General features: G+C 40.0%; 2 protein-coding genes across 4 annotated transcripts in view; one reads left to right on the forward strand and one right to left on the reverse strand.

Annotated features, from left to right (window-relative positions):
* The window catches only part of LOC112576484 (protein virilizer homolog), a 31,381-nt gene extending 29,904 nt beyond the window's left edge, over nt 1–1,477 (forward strand). For all 3 annotated transcript variants that reach the window (XM_025258947.1, XM_025258949.1, XM_025258948.1), the window contains exons 38-40: nt 40–109; nt 993–1,103; nt 1,197–1,477. In XM_025258947.1, the coding sequence (XP_025114732.1) occupies nt 40–109; nt 993–1,103; nt 1,197–1,272 (257 nt within the window). In that variant the 3' untranslated portion in view covers nt 1,273–1,477. The remainder of the gene's footprint in view (nt 1–39; nt 110–992; nt 1,104–1,196) is intronic.
* Nucleotides 1,261–20,168, reverse strand: LOC112576485 (mdm2-binding protein-like). The gene is made up of 20 exons (XM_025258950.1): nt 20,023–20,168; nt 15,792–15,913; nt 14,820–14,917; nt 14,289–14,356; nt 13,463–13,508; nt 12,886–13,087; nt 11,818–11,928; nt 11,227–11,345; nt 10,115–10,169; nt 8,989–9,106; nt 8,326–8,492; nt 6,807–6,930; nt 6,210–6,344; nt 5,595–5,729; nt 4,189–4,268; nt 3,296–3,384; nt 2,129–2,828; nt 1,870–1,983; nt 1,496–1,561; nt 1,261–1,390 (listed from the first exon to the last, which is right to left on the reverse strand). The coding sequence occupies exons 1-20, from the start codon at nt 20,057–20,059 to the stop codon at nt 1,313–1,315; spliced, it is 2,664 nt and encodes an 887-aa protein (XP_025114735.1). The 5' UTR covers nt 20,060–20,168; the 3' UTR covers nt 1,261–1,312.
* Between the last annotated feature and the right edge of the window lie 55 nt (nt 20,169–20,223).

Consider the following 20,223-nt stretch of genomic DNA (forward strand, 5'->3'; position numbering starts at 1 on the left):
TAGTTGCATCAGCCTGCAGCTTTCTTCCCTCTCTTTCAGCTCCACACATTATCATATCACATCGACCAAAACCTACTTTTGCAATTCCAGCACAGTTCAGCCGTGGAGGGTAAGTATTTTTTAATATTTCTCTCAAAGCTGTTGATGAAAATCTTGTGCAAAGTATGTGCAATAGTACATTTTTCAATTCATGCATAGAATGTAAGGTTAAAGGGATTCTAAAGGCAAAATAAAACTGCTTAGAATTGCGTAGAGTAGGATAAATTTGAATCTCATCTATTTATATGTGTGTTCATGTGGACAACGTTGAAGGTTTTTAGTAGAATGTTGTGTTTAATGAGAGAAATGACACGGGACTCTTTGTTTGCTTCCACGAAGTCTCGTTCTCCGTCACGTGACCCTATGACGTGTGGTTTCCATAGTGAGAACCATGCCTCGAGAATGTGCTGCACCCGATTGCCATGAAAAGATGGGAAAAGATTCAAAATTTTCTTTTTATCAGTTTCCGAAAGACAGAGCCTTACAAGCCTTACACAAACCACAAACACTTCCTGTCAGAGACTGACGTCACAACAAGACTCTGACATGACAAGACTCCTCCTCTGCTCAATCATCTCGGGAAGCTATCGTGGTTACTTGGCGGAAGGACACAAGGGTCGATTTCACTGGATTTTTTCAGTTTTTATAAACATCGGCAACCGAAATAGTGCTAATGAGTGGTAATTAAGTGAGAAACGAATCCTTTATTTCTCCTGTGTTGCTCTCGTGCTCTGTAATTGTAACTAAATATAGTTTTGAAACGTTTGACCGTCGCCACAGCCTTATCACAAGCCTTGAGTATCCCTTTAAAGCATGTTCCTCCATGTACTATAATAGCGATACAAATATTGTCAGTGTTTAGATGATGCAGTTTAGTCCATGGGCTTAATGATAACATGAGGGTGTTACAATGCATTATGTACTGAACACCACCCCAGGTCTTTCATGTCTAGGCAGGAGAACCTGCAAGGCATGATGATGGAGAGACGTGCACGGGACATGCCTTTTTCTGGGCGAGGGCGAACGCACTGGTTTGGAGGACAAGGCAAAGAGATGGATCCTGGGTAAAATGAGCGCAAGTGAAATGAAGCGGTTTTTTTGTGTGTGTGGGTTGTAGGATGGACGAAAGAGTCTAAGATCTGGTTGTCTGCTTTCAGATTCTTGCGAGGAGGAGGAGGAGGAGCCTTTCAGGGAAGAGATGGTGGACGACACATGCGATCATTCACAAAGTAAACAACAGTTTTATTTGCAACAAACATTTAAACGAAACTGGTTATTGACACAGAATAGTGGATGGACGCAACTTTTTCTTCATGGCAAGATCTTGGCGTCGCCTTTCCAAATCAACCACCTGCAAGGGAAAAAGATTTGGCCTAATGTGAAAGACTTAATTGCTAGTTATTTTTCACTCCAAAGAATTAAAGTATTAGAACAAAAATACAAGGTGTTGTCTTACCTGCTCAACCTGTTTAAGTGCAATGTTCCTCATTTCATTCTTTAAATTCTTGGAGTTGGGCAGTTGCTGCAACAGACAGCACTTAATATTGACTACTTGAGTGATGGTGGGGTCCCCATGCATCACCTGCATCTCACGTCTTTGCCCGATTCCATCCAACATAAATTGTAGCAAATAAGTTTATCATGAATAATTCAAAGAAGTGTAAACTGTTAAATTATTATACCCTAAATGTGATGTCAGAACATTGCAAATGAGTGTATTCCTCAAAATGAAGCTTAAAAGGCAAGATTTCCATCTACCCTAGGGATGTTTTTTTCACTAAAATACACTGCCAGACTATGGCAGCTACCCCCACTCACAATGAAAATTACCTTGACATAAAATTTTGTAACTTGGCAAAGCTTTTGGAAACATGAAGAGTAGATGAGGTCGCTAGAAGAAACACCAGCTTCTTGCAGCACTCTGGTCAAAACTTCCTCCAGCTTCTACAAATGAAAAGCATCAGTCAGTGGAATATATTCTGAAAATAGACTGTTTTCATAGTTCTATAGTTAATTGCATCAATACACCCTTATGGAAACAAGTGGTTGTGCTTCATGCTTAAGGCAAAATGAGCCCAGCAAGACTTACTCGCTGATGTCTCTGTGATCGAAGCTCTTGCCGCCCAGAGTTCTCCTGTCCCTCCCTGATGTCCCCACTGCTATGAAGTATCTTTGGCGTGGTGAAAATGTTGACATCTTCTGTTGTCCGAGGCACTTTCCTCAGAGAGGATGGAGCAAAAATATTGACAGCATCTTCTGCCTGTGACCTTTTCCTTTTCAGTGGTGGCAGAGAGGATGGAGGGAAAACATGGACAGTTTCCGACATCTGAGATGTTTTCGTCACAGAGGATGGAATGAAAATGTTGACAGTATCTGGCGCTTCTCTTGGTTGTGGGACAGAGGAAGAAATTTGATGGTGTTCCTGGTGCATTAAGTGCCTTGTACCTTTAGCAGGTTGTAGCCACAAGGACGAAGTTGATATCCTGTTAGAAGACAGCAGTGCCGACTTGCTTCTTGTTCTGTGGAGATGGTGTATGCCACTGGTCCCTATCACATTGTCTTTACTGTCTCCATCAACATTTGTACAAGGTTTTCTCTCCTCCATTAGTTCTGCCTTTCTGTGCATCCTGGGTCTGGCCACAAAAGATCGTGCTGATGCTGCACGACGTCTTACAGCAGGAATATGTGGATGGTTATCAAAGGAGCTGTGAAATTCCTCCATCATGATGACATCACGAAACTTCTTGAAGAAGTGTTCTTGTTTCTCTGTGTGCTTGTCATGTTCATAACTGTAATACGTCAAACATTGTAAGATCACTTATCATTAAAAGCAAAACTGTCATACAAGTACGGTCAAAACTGCCAACACATTCCACGTACAATACAGATTAGCCCAATTCAAACAGTAGATTCGCACTTGTGCATCTATAAAATACAATGCAGATTATCCCGATTTTACAAAAACTTGTTAACAACACATAAACTGTTTTACAGAATTTGCGCAAATAATTCAAATAGTGTGGGCAGGTTAAAAAACAGAATAATTTCTGTTTTAGAGTTTTTGTATTTTCATTTTGGTCACCATCACTCTCTACTTTTGTCTTCATTTCTGTTCTGATGAATGAAATGCACAGAGTTGTCAAACTTCAGCACACTAAAAAAAATCTATTCACAAATTCTGAGTATACAGAATGCTTGGGTCTTGCTGTATGCAAGCTCAACAAAGTACACAACAGCAGCCTGTTTGATTACTCACAAAACATCATGGTAATGAACGTCCTTGCATTCTGGCCATGGAAGAGTTGTTGCCTCCTTGCTGGACAGTTTTCGCTGAGTGCCAAGAGCCTGTCAAGACAAATCAAAGTTTTAGTATCTAGGCTAGGCCTTGTCCATTATACTTGGCTATACAAGAATTCCCTTTCTATTTATAACAAACCATCTAAGGCAGATGATGCATAATAATGATTGTTATTGCACCTATGAACAGGCTGCATATCAAATATATTTCATAAAAAATCTACAGAAACAAACTTTGTTTCCTCTCTCCATTGAGAGCGTGCGTGAAAGAATGTTAAGATATATCAGACTTAAGTTGGTCACAACTTGCAGCTTTTGCAAGTCAAAGCTAATGCCAAAACTAGATTTCACCCCTGCACAAACACTCATGACAAGACTAGTCTCTCAGACCTATATATATATATCATACACAATTCATGGCTCCATTATTTTTTTCTTTTTTCAGGCACTTTTCTTGGGGCTCCTAGCCCACCATGGATGTTCACATTGCATCCAGTCCATCATTCACTTTATAGCCACTGCAGCAAGCTCAATATGCATTCTGTCTCCATACAAGTGGAGCAGTTTAAGAAGCAGATAAAATCCTATGCCACACTGTCATAATATTCCATTACCTCAAAATAGCAAATTACTATTTTTGTCAAAATTCCAAGCTGTCCCAGCTTTAAGTACATCAATCACAAAAATGTGTAATTATAGATATTAACACAAGATATAAAGTAATCGTCACTTGTAGGACAGTCATGTTAAGTCATTTGTAGGACAGTCATGATAAGTCACCTGTAACAGTCAAGTCACTTGTAAAACAATTGGGGAATGGAGGGGGTGAAGGTGACAAGATAAACCAGCCACCTTAACAGGTGAGAATGTGTCGCAAATTGCACTGCCATCTGGTCTGAACCAGCGCGGCATGTCCTTAGCATCCACTGAAGCTGCACAAGAAAAAGATATCTCATTTAAATATTTCATTCTGCAAAAAGAGGATGGCCATGTTATGTTCACAGCTCTTAATGGCTAACCTGACAGCAACAATTACTTTTATAGAAGGGGGGTTTATTTTTCATAAAATGCTTATTTCCGATGTATGTACTAAGCGAAAAATAAACGTAAATTTTCTTTCTTCAAGACCTACCAGATGACATGACAGGAGGAGATAATAGCCTACATTTGTTCTTTGACCATTGGAAGTTGACTCTGACAGTGTGCTAGCACATGCCTGGTGCTCTCCTGGTCAAGCAAGACAGACCTCAGACAGCTATAAAGACAAGAGGTAACATCTGCTTTCTCCCACACCAGTCATCGGCAGTTGAATTTCTGGCAGAAGTTTTGTCAGGTCATCAAAGGTAACTCCCTGTGTTTATGAATCAAAGCACACGCTAATGACTGTTGAGAAGCAGGATACAAAAGCTGAAAGTGGTGCACAGATAGGCAACAAGCAAAGTGTGTCACTTGTAAGCAGAAGCAAACTGCATGGAGAATGCCATTGTAACCAGCAAACTGCTTATCAGCTATGCTATCACCTTTGTAGCTGCCCAAGGGTTGTCACCTGTCATGTGGTAACCTTGGAGGGGAAGTAACAATCACCCCAATTAGGGTCTAGCTATTGACAAGTCAACGACCCCTTGCACAAGAAAGTGACAAAGTAGAGATGTTGTATGGAGTAGATAGCCTTAAGTGGTTACAGCAGCTAAGCACAACCAGCTGGCTGACAGAGGCATCAATGTCTAGGGAAAGAGGGACACCTCAGGGATCTCCCACACCTGTCTGCCTGTTCCTAGTAGACTGACAAAGGGAGGGGGGTTAATCACCTGTCCCCCCATGACACCTGTAGGCTAGGGAGAGTGTCAGTAGGTTGGTCTCCCTCTTGTCAGTGTTGGCTACTTAATGATTGGATGGTGAGTTGAATAATGGCATCCCTTGTTGTAAATGTCAGGGTGAATGTGCAAAGAAAAATAGGAAAACGAGAACCTTTCAAGACACTTCTCAGCACGATGTCAACATGAACAGAGCAAACAGTCAGCAGTCAAAACGACATCGACATGTGATTATTGTATGTATGGTTCCCCTGCAAGATTATGTTGATGTGGGTAAACAAAAAAAAAATCCTTCGTTTAGCTATTTGGAGCATGAGCACACACACCCATTACCCTCTCCTCCAGCCTCCACATTGGCACACAGACAATCAGTTTCCTGAGTGGGTGTGGCCCAGCTGATGTCAATCATCTTGTCAGATAATGGAGAAAGTTTATGAAGCTTACACTCATCCACAAACAGCGGTGATGAGGATGTGGTCATGCTGTCACTGGACTGGTAACGACTCAAAACTTTGGTCTTTGTCTCGTCCTGCATCAGCCTGGCTCGTTCTGGCCACTTGCTGGGCTCGCAGATCATGTCTGTAACAGTATCAATGTTTTCCATTAATCCCCATCAACACCTACCAGTACAAATGCACTGCATGGGTGCCTGGTGCAACATGTTAAGGTTCTTGAACAGAGGAATCAGGTTCAGGTGCCATCCCATTGAACACAAGAGATCCAGTGCAACCCCACTGAACAGAAGGGCGTGGAATTATTAAGCAGACTGAAGAGAGACAACTACTATAAATCTGTGTTCATTTTTAAGAAAGACTAGATAAGCATCATGCATGCATATTCTTTATTGGAAAGCTCAATTACTTATCATACTACAAACTGTTTGATTATTCTTTATAAGAAAGCTCAGTAACTTCTCACACTACAAACTACTGGCTCATTCTTTGCTGAAAATCTCAATGACTTTTACCTAAGCCTTTTTTTTTTTGCATGGCATGCTTGACCATGATACTTTGTGAATGAAAGTCTGCATAACCCAGTCAGGACAATTTGATTACTCACCACAGTACACATGGGACTGGGATAAACTGGCATCACTGTGTGAAGTGTCTTTCCACATCTGTGTAGCCTTCTTCAAGAGAATATCCTGGGCCAGTTGTATAATGTGCCTCAGTTCAGTGGTATTCACCTTTGCTTCTAATGCACATAAACATAAAATGTCGCCAGCTTCTTATCTGAAAGGCTACAGTTGTTCATAACCTCTACAGACACAAAGGCTGTCATCTTACTGTTTTACAGACACATGTCCTGGTGTGGCTGACTTCTGTGACTTAAAACACAGATGTAACTCATGCCAACATATCACTCTAAACCCTCTATTCTGCAGAAAATGTTCTTGATAAAAAGCAATGAGGGTTTTACTGCCTTGCGTCCACACCACCACTCTGACATTCCAAATGAATATGCAAGGTTTGATCAACAATTGGACCACACATCAACCACTCAAAAGATGTTGGCTCCAACACCCAAACACAATATGCTGGTTCTATCATCCAAACACAAAAATCTCCACCGAGGACCCAAGCATACACATCTTCACCAAAAGTTTCCACTAGAATCACATTCAAAAGATCGTACAAAAAACACCTAGCAGCATACCCCCAAGATCCATTTTCATCCAAATGTTGTCAACATCTTTGAAGAGATCAGCACTGATGGCAGGCAGGTTATCAAGGAATGTGTGAATCTGAGGCTCCACCTCTTCCCTTGTGTCTGTACTTGCCTAGTCACATAACATATCATCACAGCATCACACATCACATTATCACTGTATCATACATCATGCATCACTATCACATCACACATCATCCAATCATACATTTTTAAACCTCTTGCTTGCTGTTTAGGCTATAATAAATTAAGTTTTGCTGACTTTGCATATCCTCCAAATTGGTGGCAGCATGCGATGACCTAGGTTTCTAAAAGAACATGCCATGTAATATCAGTATATCAACACTGCATAATGGACGAGTGAGTCTAAAAACTGGCGTCAATGTACATCTGTGATCAAGTTCAATCAATACACATTAATAATCAGATGTGAGATCTTGAGAAACATCAATTTCATGCACTAATTGGTCATCAGGTCGATGCATGACCAATCTAAGATGTGATTTCTTTTATGAGTGGACTGCAAAACAAACTGGACAAGATGAAAAGTGTGCAACAATTCTGACATTTTTACTGTGTCAGGTTGAGACTTGTTGTCAAAATGGACATTAACATCTTCAAGAAGCACTGCAGGTCCAGTGAGTCACTGCTATAGTCCAGCATATCATGACATTCAGAGAAAAAGGTAGAGGCTGAGTTTGTTCTTGGCACTCGGAGGGGGTCTATAGATGCAGAACAGGTGCACTGAGCAATAGGAAGCCCAAAAAGAGACGTACACATTCAAAAGATGTATGTGGGAACGATAAAGCAGTAGTAAAAGGTACTTGGCAAGTGATGATTTGTAGATAATAGCAATGCCGCCTCCACGTGAGGTGAGGGAATGATTTCAGACAGTAGCCCACTGGAGTGAGATGGACAAACACACTGTCATCGCCTTGCTGTTTAAGCCACGTGTCAGTGATGATGAAAATATGGAGGTGGCGATCTGTTACTAACTCTACAATGTCAACACTTCAGTGACTAATGTGCTGACGATATAGACTGGGCGTTGAAAAGCTCAACATGTTCTCATACAACCATGTTGAATTGGTCGGTCGTGTTTCCAGCTGGTGCTACAGGTGATGACATTAACTGGTTCACTTTGATCGCAACGATGCTGGTCTTGATGATGACAAGCCAGAGAATCTTAACAATGGCTGTGAATTAGTACTACCCACGTTTCAGAAGGGAGTGTTCAAATGACATGTGGAGGAAACAAGATCCAGCAGAGAGATGACAGCACACAGCGAAGATTTGGCAGAAGCAGAATCTGTCACAACTTGGTGACGTGGGACATGCAGCAGAATAATGACAAGCAGCAGGATTTTTTCAAAGTTGAAGGATTTATTAACCAAACAATTTTTAGGAATAGACATGCATTCAATGAGTAAAGTTTGACTGTAATTATAGAAATGCTATGTTAGAGGTATGAAATGAAAGCAATTGATTCTGCTTCAATTCTGCTAACCTTTTCAATTTTGCTGCGGAAATAGGCTAAAAGGTGCAAATCTTCAAAGAGTTTTGCACTGATCTCAGAAGGTGAGCGAAGGGTAAGGCCTGTGTAGTGGTCTGCCTCCCTCCACCTGCCCCTTACAATCAGAAATAGATGGTGTTTGCTCAAAATCTTCTCTCTCTCTGAAATTAAATAAAATAGTTGTAATAACAAGAACCATACCTCTAAATCAGCACTGCAAAAATGCATTATTTTGACCAGAAAAAATATTTCTCAAAAATAAAAATCAGTTGGTTTTATTACAGTTGCCAGATGACATGACCGTAGGATATGAAGGGTTACAGTAGCTCTTTAACTGGTGAAAATTGTCTCCCTGACACTTGACAGTGACCTAGCACTACCTGGCACGCAAAGCGCGCCACTAGTCAGGTAAGCAACTGCCCTCCAATATCTACAAAGCAAACCCAAGGCCAATGCATAAATTCTCTTTCTTTGAGCTCACCTGACCAGTAGTGCCAACATGCTAGCTTGCTACCAGGCACACAACTTTCAATGGTTAAAAAAGCTCGTGTAACCCTTTATTTCCTTTGTCATCTGGTACAGTTAAAGAGCTTTGTTTTATCAGCAAGCATATCGCAAGTTTGTTTTGCCCCAGCTATCACGAAAGCTCAGACATACCTGTCTTGTAAGACCCACTACTAGCAGCCTCTTTCCAGGCCATAGTAGACAGGCCTTGAGCTGCAGCTGGTGGGACAGAGGACACGTCAAAAACACCCAGCTTGACAACCACACCCTCCTGCACATAGAAAGGCACACACACAAACACTATCTGGTATATCTGGCCAGGACAGTGACTTTTCATACTCTAGTAAGTCCAAGCTGAAAAAAGGTATTTTAGGAACACTTTTAATTTTCCCTTAAAAATAGGGAGGACATAGGAAATTGTAAATAGACATTTGCTCACCCTGTAAGACAGAGATCTGCATAATATATATTTACTCACTGGGTAAGACAGAACTGTGTAAGACAAGGAATCAAGTACATAGATATTTAATACCTATGTAATTACTCATTGTGTAAGACAAACCTGAGTACATAGGTATTTACTCACCATATAAGACAGTGAACTGAGTATGTGGCTATTTACTCACTGTAAGACAAGGAACTAATTACAGGTAGTCCTCGACTTACGACGGGGATCCGTTCTTAACGCGGCGTCGTAAACCGAATTTCGACGTAAGTCAGATGATACGTTCATACAGTACTGTATCATAATAACAGTACAGTACTGCAAACACTAAGCCTATCCAAACACCTATCCTAACACAGTACCCTACATAATTATCAATAAACATAAGTACAGTACAATATTGTGCAGTACACTACGCTTTGTTATCACTGTCGCTGTCATAGGAGCAGATCCTGTCACGTGTTCAAGGATGCGGTCTTTATCCTTGATAATCGTCGCGACAGTCGAACGACTAAGTCCTAATGACCTGCTAATTTCTGTTGTTGTTTCCCCCTTCTCAGATTGCCTTATGATATCCATTTTCACCTCCATGGTGATGGCCTTCCTTTTCTTTGATGCACTGACCTCGTAAGTCGGAATGAGCGTCGTAACCACGAAACGACGTAACTCGAGACCGTCGTAACCCGAGGACTACCCGTACTTTGGTATTTACTTACCATATAAGATAGTGAACTGAATACATCGGTATTTATTCACCATATAAAACAGATTTGAGTTCATAGGTATTTGTTCACTATGTAAGGCAGGGAACGGAGCAAACAGATATTTACTCACTGCGTAAGACAAGGAACTGAGTAAGGCTCCAAAAGGGCTGTTTTCTTTCACATGACTGCAGATAAAGTTAAGGAACTAGACAGTTTGAGAGTAAATGTATCTCTTGGTCTATGGTCTACTTTCAATTACATACTTTATCCACAGTACCTCACTTTCCGTGTACTACTCATCTACTTCTCAGCTGTTATTCACTCCCCATTAACTACATATGTACCTTGCATTTACAGTCACAACAATAACGAATAAAGATATTAAAGAATAAAGCACGACAAAAAGTGCGCATTATTCCTTAGTGTGGTGCTTAATGCAGAAACAAACATGAAGGAAGATGTTTGAGGAGGAAACATACCAAAAAGTGAGAATTGTTGTAAGTACAGACAAATATTAACAGTAAAAATAAACTTATTACTTTTAATCAATGAAAAAGAAAATGTCTGGGGAAAAAAGACGAAACTTGTCATAATAAGTAATATTTAATTCGCTGTTTAGTTTCCTACGAAAGTTAAACCACATTTTTCAAAAGATTTTAGATGACAAGCTAAATGGCACAGTAAAGACAACCCCAAATGATAGTGCATCACCTTGCTGTTTACACATTTTTCAAAACAACAGTCATACATTACCAAAATGTCAGAAACCCTGCTTTAAGTCATGCTTCCAAGCTGCTATGCATATTTCTGTAATTCTCATCAAGCAGTAACTCTGAAGCACTCCACTGAATAACACGAATATTGATAATAAAGCTTGTAAATAAATCATAAACTGAATAACCCAGGACTACAAAAGTACTGATAATAAAACTTGTAAATAAATCACAAAAGCCTAAACCAAGTAATTATAAATATCCTATGATGCTGTTGTCTCCAATATTTTATAGAAATCCTTTTCATGTCCCTTCATAATCAATACTTCAAGTCCACAAAATCTGACAAAGTTGGCATTTCCTAAGTTTTAATTTACAGACACTGTGGTTAAACTTGGCAACTGATTTTTGTCTCTAACAACAAAATCACTTTTGTGTTTCAAAATGATGTTATTTTAGCCTTGGGCAGACTAAACAAAGACATGGCAAGGTTCAACGGAACGATATTTTTTTTTGTAGCAAAGGATGCACACGAAGAGTCAAGGAATCCAGCAGATAGAGAGGCACAGTATCAAGGCTGACACATGCCAGCATTTCCAGTGTTGGCCCAAGTACCAGCGTACAACCAGCTTCTCCCCCATCTCCATTCTGTTAAAAGAAACGCAACTGCATTGTTCTCCCTATCTCCACCCTGTTATAAGAAACACAACTCTGTACTGTTCATTAAAACACAAACTTGTATTTAAGGACTGCTTGCAGACAATTTTTTCAGTTAATACTACAGCAAGGCACAAAGCTTCTGGTTTAGTCACATTCATGGCTTAAGCTCCCAGAGACTAACAGCAGAGAAAATTGCAAGAGGCTAAGCATTGGTCTCGGCAGACAGTCATCAGTCCACCTACATACATCCATGAATAAAAGCAATGTTCTTCAAATGAAATTGAGAAACACCTCATATAGAAATACTGCAGAATACTTTCACACCCAGTTGATTAACTCATTTAAAACACCAGGTTCTGCATACTGATTGTTAACTCTGCCTATCTTCATAGCTATAGCTCAATTGCATCATTACGTCCATATTGAGTGGGGAAAAAAAGATTGCTGCACCTACACCCACCTCAGTCAGGAAATTCTTTTCAAGTGCCAAGAGACTGTTCATTTTTCTTTTCATCTGCTTGAGGTCAAGACACTCCAGAGAAACCTCTGACTGCATGACACTTTTTATATCCTGAAACCAAGTGGTTGATACAGTGAACGTTTCCTTTAGCAGCAATATGAATACTAAATAAATGCAAAATTTGAAAAGCACATACTCACCTATCTAAGGAGCATGCTCTTAGTGCTTAAGAACAAGAACAACACATGGACAGGATACGAGTGACAGGAAAACAAACAAATAACATGTGAACTATAAAAGAATAAACAACCGTACTAAATGAAAAATCAAATCAAATACAGAAAACACAAAGAGGAGCCAAACAACAAGACCAAGAGCCGAAAGTAACATGATATTGCAAAAGGAATGGTGTGACAAAGGACTAGCATTATGGGATAGGTTGTTAGGAGTAATGTTTACAGAAGAGGTGTGTGTTTTCTGTGCACGTGTAAAGGATTCGATAGTGGGTAGGTGGTGGATATGGAAAGGGAGAGAATAAACAGAAATAACATCATAATATCATTCCATCTATTGCTACTAGCCCATCGCTAGCCAGATAGCAGATGCATAACTGCTGCAAATCACGTTAATTCAAATCAGGGTCTGTACTTTTCTGACAGAAACTAAGACCATTCATCTGTATCAAAGTCACGAAACAAATTCCTTACTTTCCTAGACACTTTCAGCACCAGTTTCCAGTTTTCCACCCAACACAAGCTGAGTATGATCACATTTCTAATCTTCCAATACAAAAATGGAACATATAATGCACTACATGGTAAGTTGTTTCGCATAAAGAACTATCCAGTTAAATAATACATAATGCACAAAGTTTTGTCCATAGTGTTCACTTTCCCCAGAGGTTGGGGAATTTCCACATTTCTTGACCTGTGTAGATGAAAACAAAACTCAAACAAGACAGCACCCTATATGTATGCACAAGAAAACTAGACCATACCAACACTGGCCCTTATCTATAATAAAGCATGCATAACACACATGTGCACGTAATGCAGTTATTTGTGACACCTGAATTGAGATGGTGCCTCGCCAGACTGGTATCTTCAATGAAATACGCTCCTCTGTGTTTTGGATGTCTGCATGCAGAACTGTCTTCCATAGCTGACATGTGTCATTCTCTTCATCCTTGCGTGCCACAAGAAGGGTCACTTGTGCGCCATGCCACTTATTCAGCCGCAAGCAAGCACCTAGCACCATCACACTCATCTCCCTGTAGACACCAGCCACCACAAAAAATATAAAATGAAAACTATTACAGCATTATAACAACAATAAAACAATAAAAACTGCATAAGATTTCTGCACTAAATCAGCCTGTTCTGGATCTGTAATCATAAGCATATTCAGTTCAGTTCACAATGACTGCTACTGAGACTATTGTAAGGTGATTGCTATTCACATCACAACAGTCCTGGTGACAATGTATAGGGCTCACTCTTAGTTAAAATCAACAATTAGTGCCGTAACTTGCGATAAACATCACAGTTAGTTAAAGCCACAGCTTGTGATAACCATCACAGTTAGTGCCACAGTTTTTGTAGCATGCTGCAGCTGAAAACCAGCTAACTGCAGTTCTGCTCCCCACCTGCTTGTGTTGAATGGTTGTACAAAGATCACATCCACCAGGCAACCTGCACAAGATCATCAAAAAAGTTTGATTAAAAATAAAGTGTGTGCGTGTGATATAAGATTAACAACCCATGACAAATCACATTTTAAGAGAGAGAGAGTGTGTGCATGCATGTATACACATGGTTATGTGTTAGAGACAGCATCATAATATAAATAATAATAATTTTGTCAAGCGCATGTCCCTGTCTGGATGCAAGCTCAAAAGACTGCACATGAAAAACTTCAAACGAAACAACAACCATGTATGAAACAAAAGCATCAGTAAAAAACATTTTTCTGAAGGCAAAATATATTTTGTACATGACAATGATAAAAATGAGCATAGCTCATTCCCATAAGCATACACACATGAAGGTAGCACACATGAACTGAACACACACGAACATATGTGAAGAACTGATCACGCACACACATGCATGCATGAAATGAAAGCACACATGGAGAACTGAGCATATGCAAGAAACAAATAATCCGACACATTAAGAAGTGAACACTGGATGTTGAATAATTAATGCAGCAATGAGCACGCAGATAAACACATACCAATCTATTTTCTACCCATACCATATTTACTGGACGCATCATTTTCACTACAAATGAAATAAAGTTTACACTTGTGACTTCATTGGCTGACTGCAAGACACAGACATGGCTTTCAACAGGATCAGTCACACATTGTCTAACCTGAACTACAAGGCTGCAAATGATAAAGCCTCTTCGTGTACACTTCTTATGTGAAACTTGCTAAAACATCAAGTAAACAAAACCTTCTCACTTACCAGCACAGGGCAACCCATCAGCCAAGTTATGAAGATGATCTGCCAGTAAAGTAGGCCCAAACTTAGCACTGTTTCAGAAAAATTTCAAATTAAATTTGTTTGAACCTTCACTATTGCTTCATACTTTATCTGAAATCTTAAAACAGTATATTTGCCAAGCAGTTTAAGATCATTGAAAATGTGATGACAAGTCATTTTAAAGACAATTTTCAATGCAGGTTCTCTGTCATGCGATTCAAACTGCAACAGCCCCCATCTTCACCAGAGGTCTATAATGAGACATTAGAAACACTCATAGAATTTGTATTTAGGATCCACTTTCCACCTCCTGTCCAAAACACAAAGGAGTTTTAACTAACTTTTTGCTGAATCTGGAAGTTTATTTTTTCAATTTCTCAAAATGGAATTAAATTGTTTAGTAAGAGGTTGAACTGCAGTAATAAAACATCACACTACTAGATAAAAACTTTGAACTAGGTTGTCTTCCAAGTTTTTGACCACCCATTGTATATATTTCTCATGTCAACATACTTGTTAGCCTCAGAAGTTTGCTGCACGCTGGCGAAATCCTTGTCTACATCTACAGTGTGTAAATGCTGCCAATCTTTGTCGGAATTATGTAGTACATGCTGCACAAAAATGAAAAGGCCAGTTTTAAATTTTACAGAAATGATCCACAAAACAAATTAAAAATTTTCTTCCTCTCTTTTTTAGCCAGAGTCCTTTTTGTTTGCCAAGCAGCCAGCCATTATGAAAATATTCAAAGATTTTACATAACATATTAATAATTACAATTACATATGCTTTACTTGTTCTTAAAATATACACTAATATAGATTAACTGAATTATATCTGTTAGTATATTTTGCTGCAGCTACCCAAGCATGATTGTTTATCACTTAGCCTCTTAGTACCATGGTGGTACAGAAGGCATCCTCTAGAGACCTCCATATTTGTTTGTCAGCTAAAATTCTACCCTTGTTGTTCCAGGATAGTTTCTGGTCCGTAAGTTTTCTCTCTCTACTGACTTTTGCCATGTTTCTTGTGGCCGACCATGTTGCCTCTTGCCATTAGCTGTCCAATAATTAAAAGCCAATTTTGGGTGGTGCCTCTGGTTTTATTCTGCACACATGCCCTAGACATTTCTATATTCTTTTCTGAATTACATTTGTCATATTTGTGCAGCTGACTCCTGTAAGGATTTCTTCATGAGTAATCATGTTAGGCCAGAATATCTTGAAAATTGACATCAGACATTTGGTTTGGAAGGTCTCTAGTTTCTGCCTGATTTTTGCTGATATCTTCCAGCATTCACTTCCACAGAGTAAATCCAAAAGGACATTCTGTAGATTCTTAATTTTGTATTCCTCTTTAGAGCTTCGGACTTCCAAACTTCATGAACAAACCATACAATTTTCAACACTGTGATTTTAATAATAGTTTATTGTTTTGGTAAGCCTGTGTAAGTGTATTCCATTTAAATAATAGCATAACATTTCTCACCTCAAAGTTTTCATCAACCCAGCAAATATGAACAAATATCTCCAGCACTCTATAGTCAGAGCTTTCAAAGTCTGCCAGAAGACTTTTGGTAGCTGTCTTCACAACCTCTCCACTTGCTTGACCTGTTAAGTGTCAGCAAGAAACAGATGATCATGTTTTCTACAACTGAAAGTGAAGGAACCCTATGTCTTAGCATAACATACACACCCCATGCTGACATCTTTGGAATTCTGTAAGTGAAACTTGTATTACTTGATGCTACATGAAGGTGTTCCTGTTTTATCACTATGGCACACACTACACCACAACCTGAAATATCTCCACTAGGCTTTCTAAAAGAAATATATATATACATTTTTTTCAACTTGTCTTTTTTCTCTGAAATTATAACCTCAAGAGTGTGCTTCTCTCTATTACATTTAATTTCCTGGTGCAGTGATCTAAAACCTTGGTGGTGTTTGAACTGTCACTGTCTTAAAGTATCAGTGTGCCCTGCTAGTTTATTGTCCACAATGCCAAGGAATTAGCAACATCTCTTGCCTCTGTGAGAACAGTCTCCAGCCTGCAGGTGGCCTATCGAGAGCCTGAAACCTTCCCTTTATCTTCCTCATAGCCGCCCACACCGCGTGGTGGAAGTGGTGTGGGAGCACAATGAGGACACAAACCTCTGCCATGCAACTTTCCTTGCCTGTTTAAAAATATAACAAGCTTACTGCTGGCATGTAGTGTTTCTGACTGGTGAAGAAGGAAGCTTGGACTATGATGCTTTTGTGGTTTGAGATGCTTGTGATGATTGGGTGCCACCACAGCCTGTAAAAGGAGGAGGAGGTATAGCCTGATGGACTGGGACAGGGTCCTCAGAAGAGACCCATGTCATGTCCATCTGGATGGATACAGAGGTTGATGGTTGTCTTGAAACAATTGCCGAGCAGGAACTGCCTGTTCCTTCCACTTAGGCAGTCTCTAGAAGAAACAACTTGAGACCTGTCAGTTAGCACATTTGGCATTTGACCCCATGACCACAATGCTGAGAGGTGAAGCAGCACAATGGTGAAGTTATAATAAGAGACTTTTCTCAATGGTCAGGTATTTTGGGCAAGAGTCAGGAAAAATGTGTTTGTGGTGATAGATTTCCTGTCCTTTAGGATGCCACTTGGCACTGCTGAGACCACTTGGGATACCACTTCTCCTTTGATGTCAAGCTCTGACATCCTGGAAAAGGTGGGGCATCGAATGACCCCCTTTGAAGAATTTAAAGATTGGTGCATTGTTACTTTTATAGTACTTGACGAGCTGTCCCATCGGCACAGTCCTTCACTTGCCTTTTGATCTGCGCACTGGACAAGGACCTGTCCAGAGTGCAGACGTTTAATAGTGAAACATGTTGAGAGAAATGTTCTTAAACCCTTTTTGCTATTGCGAAAGGGGAGAGGAAGGAGAGCAGCTGGGCTGGCTCTGCACCCTCCACTACAAAAAAACGGGGCCAGGCCCCCTCAACATTCTCTCTCATTTCATCCCCATTATCCAAAATCCATCCTATCTTACTGCTTTCCCACGGTTTTTTTGTGCCATAATGGAAAGAATATGATTCGTTCCTTATGCTTCCCACCTACCACGAAGTCCAACAAGGGGATGCGACTGAACGGTACCATTTAGAGCATTTCCAACAGGGTCACACCAGGGATGCATAATGATGAAGTATGAAGACCAGATTGACCCCAGCCGCAGCCTTCTAGCAAAGCTAGGTCAATACGCTAACAGCCGGTTGATTGTTGTGGGCCACAGCAACCTCCCATCTAGGAGACATCTGGGCCAAAGAGGTGTGTTGGTATGATGGGTTGCATCAGGGACCTCAACCTTCAGGATCCCATCATCCATAGGCCGCCCTGCATGGCAGTGGGCCTAAAGGAGGCCACAGAGAAAAACCGTGTCAAAAGAAAGGCATGATAAGAAAAAGAAAGCAGAGAGACCAGTGAAGACAGAATATGGGAGAGATAAAACAATAGTGTAACATGGAGATGTTGATGTGTAGAAAAAGAATATAGATGAAAGGTAAGGGAGAAAAGGAAAAGCATAAGAGAAAGGGGTGGGCCAGTTTAGTTACCCAGCCAAAGAGAGGCTGGGTGTTCAACCCCAGCACGAGAAGCCGGGCCCACAGTTTCCCAGGGATCAGGGATCCGGATGGTGCCAAGTAAGGACCTTTTATGCATTTGTAAAGACCTAAGTGACAGTCATCAATGCTTAAGTTTTTCTCATGTACTGTCGGAAAGAGGTATTATTTATGAATCTTAGGTCTTGTCTATGTTCTGAAATACATGTATTACTATTCTAGTAATAAATAATCAAAGAGTTAACTTTGATGCCTATCTGCCATATTTAGATAACTTAAAAAGTCTCTTTAGCGCGCTGATAACATACACCGTTAATGTTAATGTTCCAAGTTTTCTAGAAATCTAAATAATAATAATTGCAAGACCTGAAAGCCATTCTTTGGTGTAATACAAAAGTCAGTTCATGTCTCTTTCTCACACACACTCAAAAGGAGGGAGAGAGAGAAATAGAGCTATGTACAGTACTAGAAGATCAAGGCTCTGGTTCAAGAAAGAGATAAGTTTCTAAAGACCTTTTGAAAGAAGAGTGTTTTTTTGCAAATACAGAGGGGCAACTATGTAGTACAGATGTGTAGACCAAAAGTTTTTTTTTAGTTAAGGTGACTACAAGGTATGCAAAGGCTTAGAGGATCAGAAGAGGAATGAAAAGGCTTGGGAGTAATCTGTAATCTAAGTAATACGAAAGTAATCTGTAACACAAATCCAGAAATACTTTCATGTGCTTCTTTTGTCTATCAGTAAGCATGTGCTTCTTCAAAACACTTTCACCCATTGACGAAAGATTCCCAGATATTCCGCAGGCAGCACATCGTGCACAATGTTTATCTTCAGAGTCTTTTATTATCAATCAGTCTTTACATTTTTTCTCCTTTTAGCCAGTTCTCCTGAAAAGATCACTTCCCCAGCATTTTTTGAATCGTCAAGAAAACAAAGAAATGTGGTCACTCGTCAAGACTAAATTCTTGCGAAACATCAGTTCTCGTCGCTAACAAGACTTGGCAGTCATGTGATTAAAACAGCGGCGAGGCAAAGAATTGTCTGTATTCTGCGCCAAAGTTGACTCCGAAATAAATTTGTGGATTTATAAGAGGCATGAAAAATAAATCTGTGGTAATATTTTATCGATATAAGGACTTGTAAGGGTCACAGAGAAAATGTAAGGACGTATGTGAGGAATTGTAAGGACCGCATGGCAAATATAGTGACCTAAAGGCCTTACGGTGGAAATTCTCTAGGTAAGGACTTGTAAGGATAGGTAAGGACCCTGCGAACCCTGTAGGAGGAAATGATTACTGGCCAATGCTTTTTACCATCGCAAGAAGCATGGCACCAAAACAACCCCAGTTTGCAAGATGTAATTACAAGAAGGCACAATGGGGACTCCAGTATGCACACTAACGAACTCACAGGGGCACTTACAGTGGAAGAAAGAAACCCTAACAATGCTGTCAAAGATTTTAACAGCAGAATCATCAAGACAGCCAAAGACACGTACCAATCATAGAGATGTGACAAAGTACTACACACCAGTCTGGACAAGCGAACTACAAACTGCACACAATGAGTTCAGCAAAGCAAGAGAGGTGGAGCCCAATCCTATCCAAGAAAGAAACATAAAGCTGTAGGAAAAGAAAGCAGTTTCTGAGAATTAAACTGAAACTGGAGAGATAAGATCACATGCCTTGACATGGAGAGAGATATCACCAGGTTATGAAAACTTGATTAAATTATCACTGACAGGGGAAATGGCTACTGAAGCATGTGCCAAAGAAAGTTACGTAACCGTCCCTCATGCAAAAAGAAATCAGAAGAGAAGAAAAATAACAAACAGCAAACATAGTGGCACAAGATTCCATGATAAAAGACATCGCTGAGCAGGAACTGAAGAATGTCATCAATAAGAAAGACATTTTTAATGGCTGGAGCAGACGACGTGATTTCAAGCGATGTGCAGAACCATAGCCGCTTTGTGTTTGATAACTTGTGAAAAGGTCCGAGTACGATAACTGATGTGCTTTTGTGAACATCGTGTCCCGTGTCGAGTAGGCCACCTCTCTCTTTCTACCACGACTTCTTCTTACGCTACTGTATACTCCAACTATTGAAAAAACGATACTTACTATGCTGCGCAATAAATATTATTCGTCGGGTATACATCCTCAAATCTTGTTGGGCTTACTTCAGGTTTGTCTACTGGCACCAACACAAGCTTCCCGCCATGATGATCGGTAACAGTAAAATGTGGGATTATGAATTATAGCTTTGTAATCGGCGCACTCAGTGACAGACAACAGTATGTGCTACTTGCCTTATTTATTAAA

Source organism: Pomacea canaliculata, linkage group LG12, assembly GCF_003073045.1.
Source record: "Pomacea canaliculata isolate SZHN2017 linkage group LG12, ASM307304v1, whole genome shotgun sequence".
Taxonomy (NCBI): Eukaryota; Metazoa; Mollusca; class Gastropoda; order Architaenioglossa; family Ampullariidae; genus Pomacea; species Pomacea canaliculata.

Coding starts and splice junctions, on each gene's coding strand:
- LOC112576485 (XM_025258950.1), bottom strand. CDS start 20,059: ATGTATACCCGACGAATAATATTTATTGCGCAGCATA. Junction 14,918..15,791: donor GGGTTGATGAAAACTTTGAG/GTGAGAAATGTT, acceptor ATTTTTGTGCAG/CATGTACTACATAATTCCGA. Junction 4,269..5,594: donor ACCGCTGTTTGTGGATGAGT/GTAAGCTTCATA, acceptor TTTCTTGTGCAG/CTTCAGTGGATGCTAAGGAC.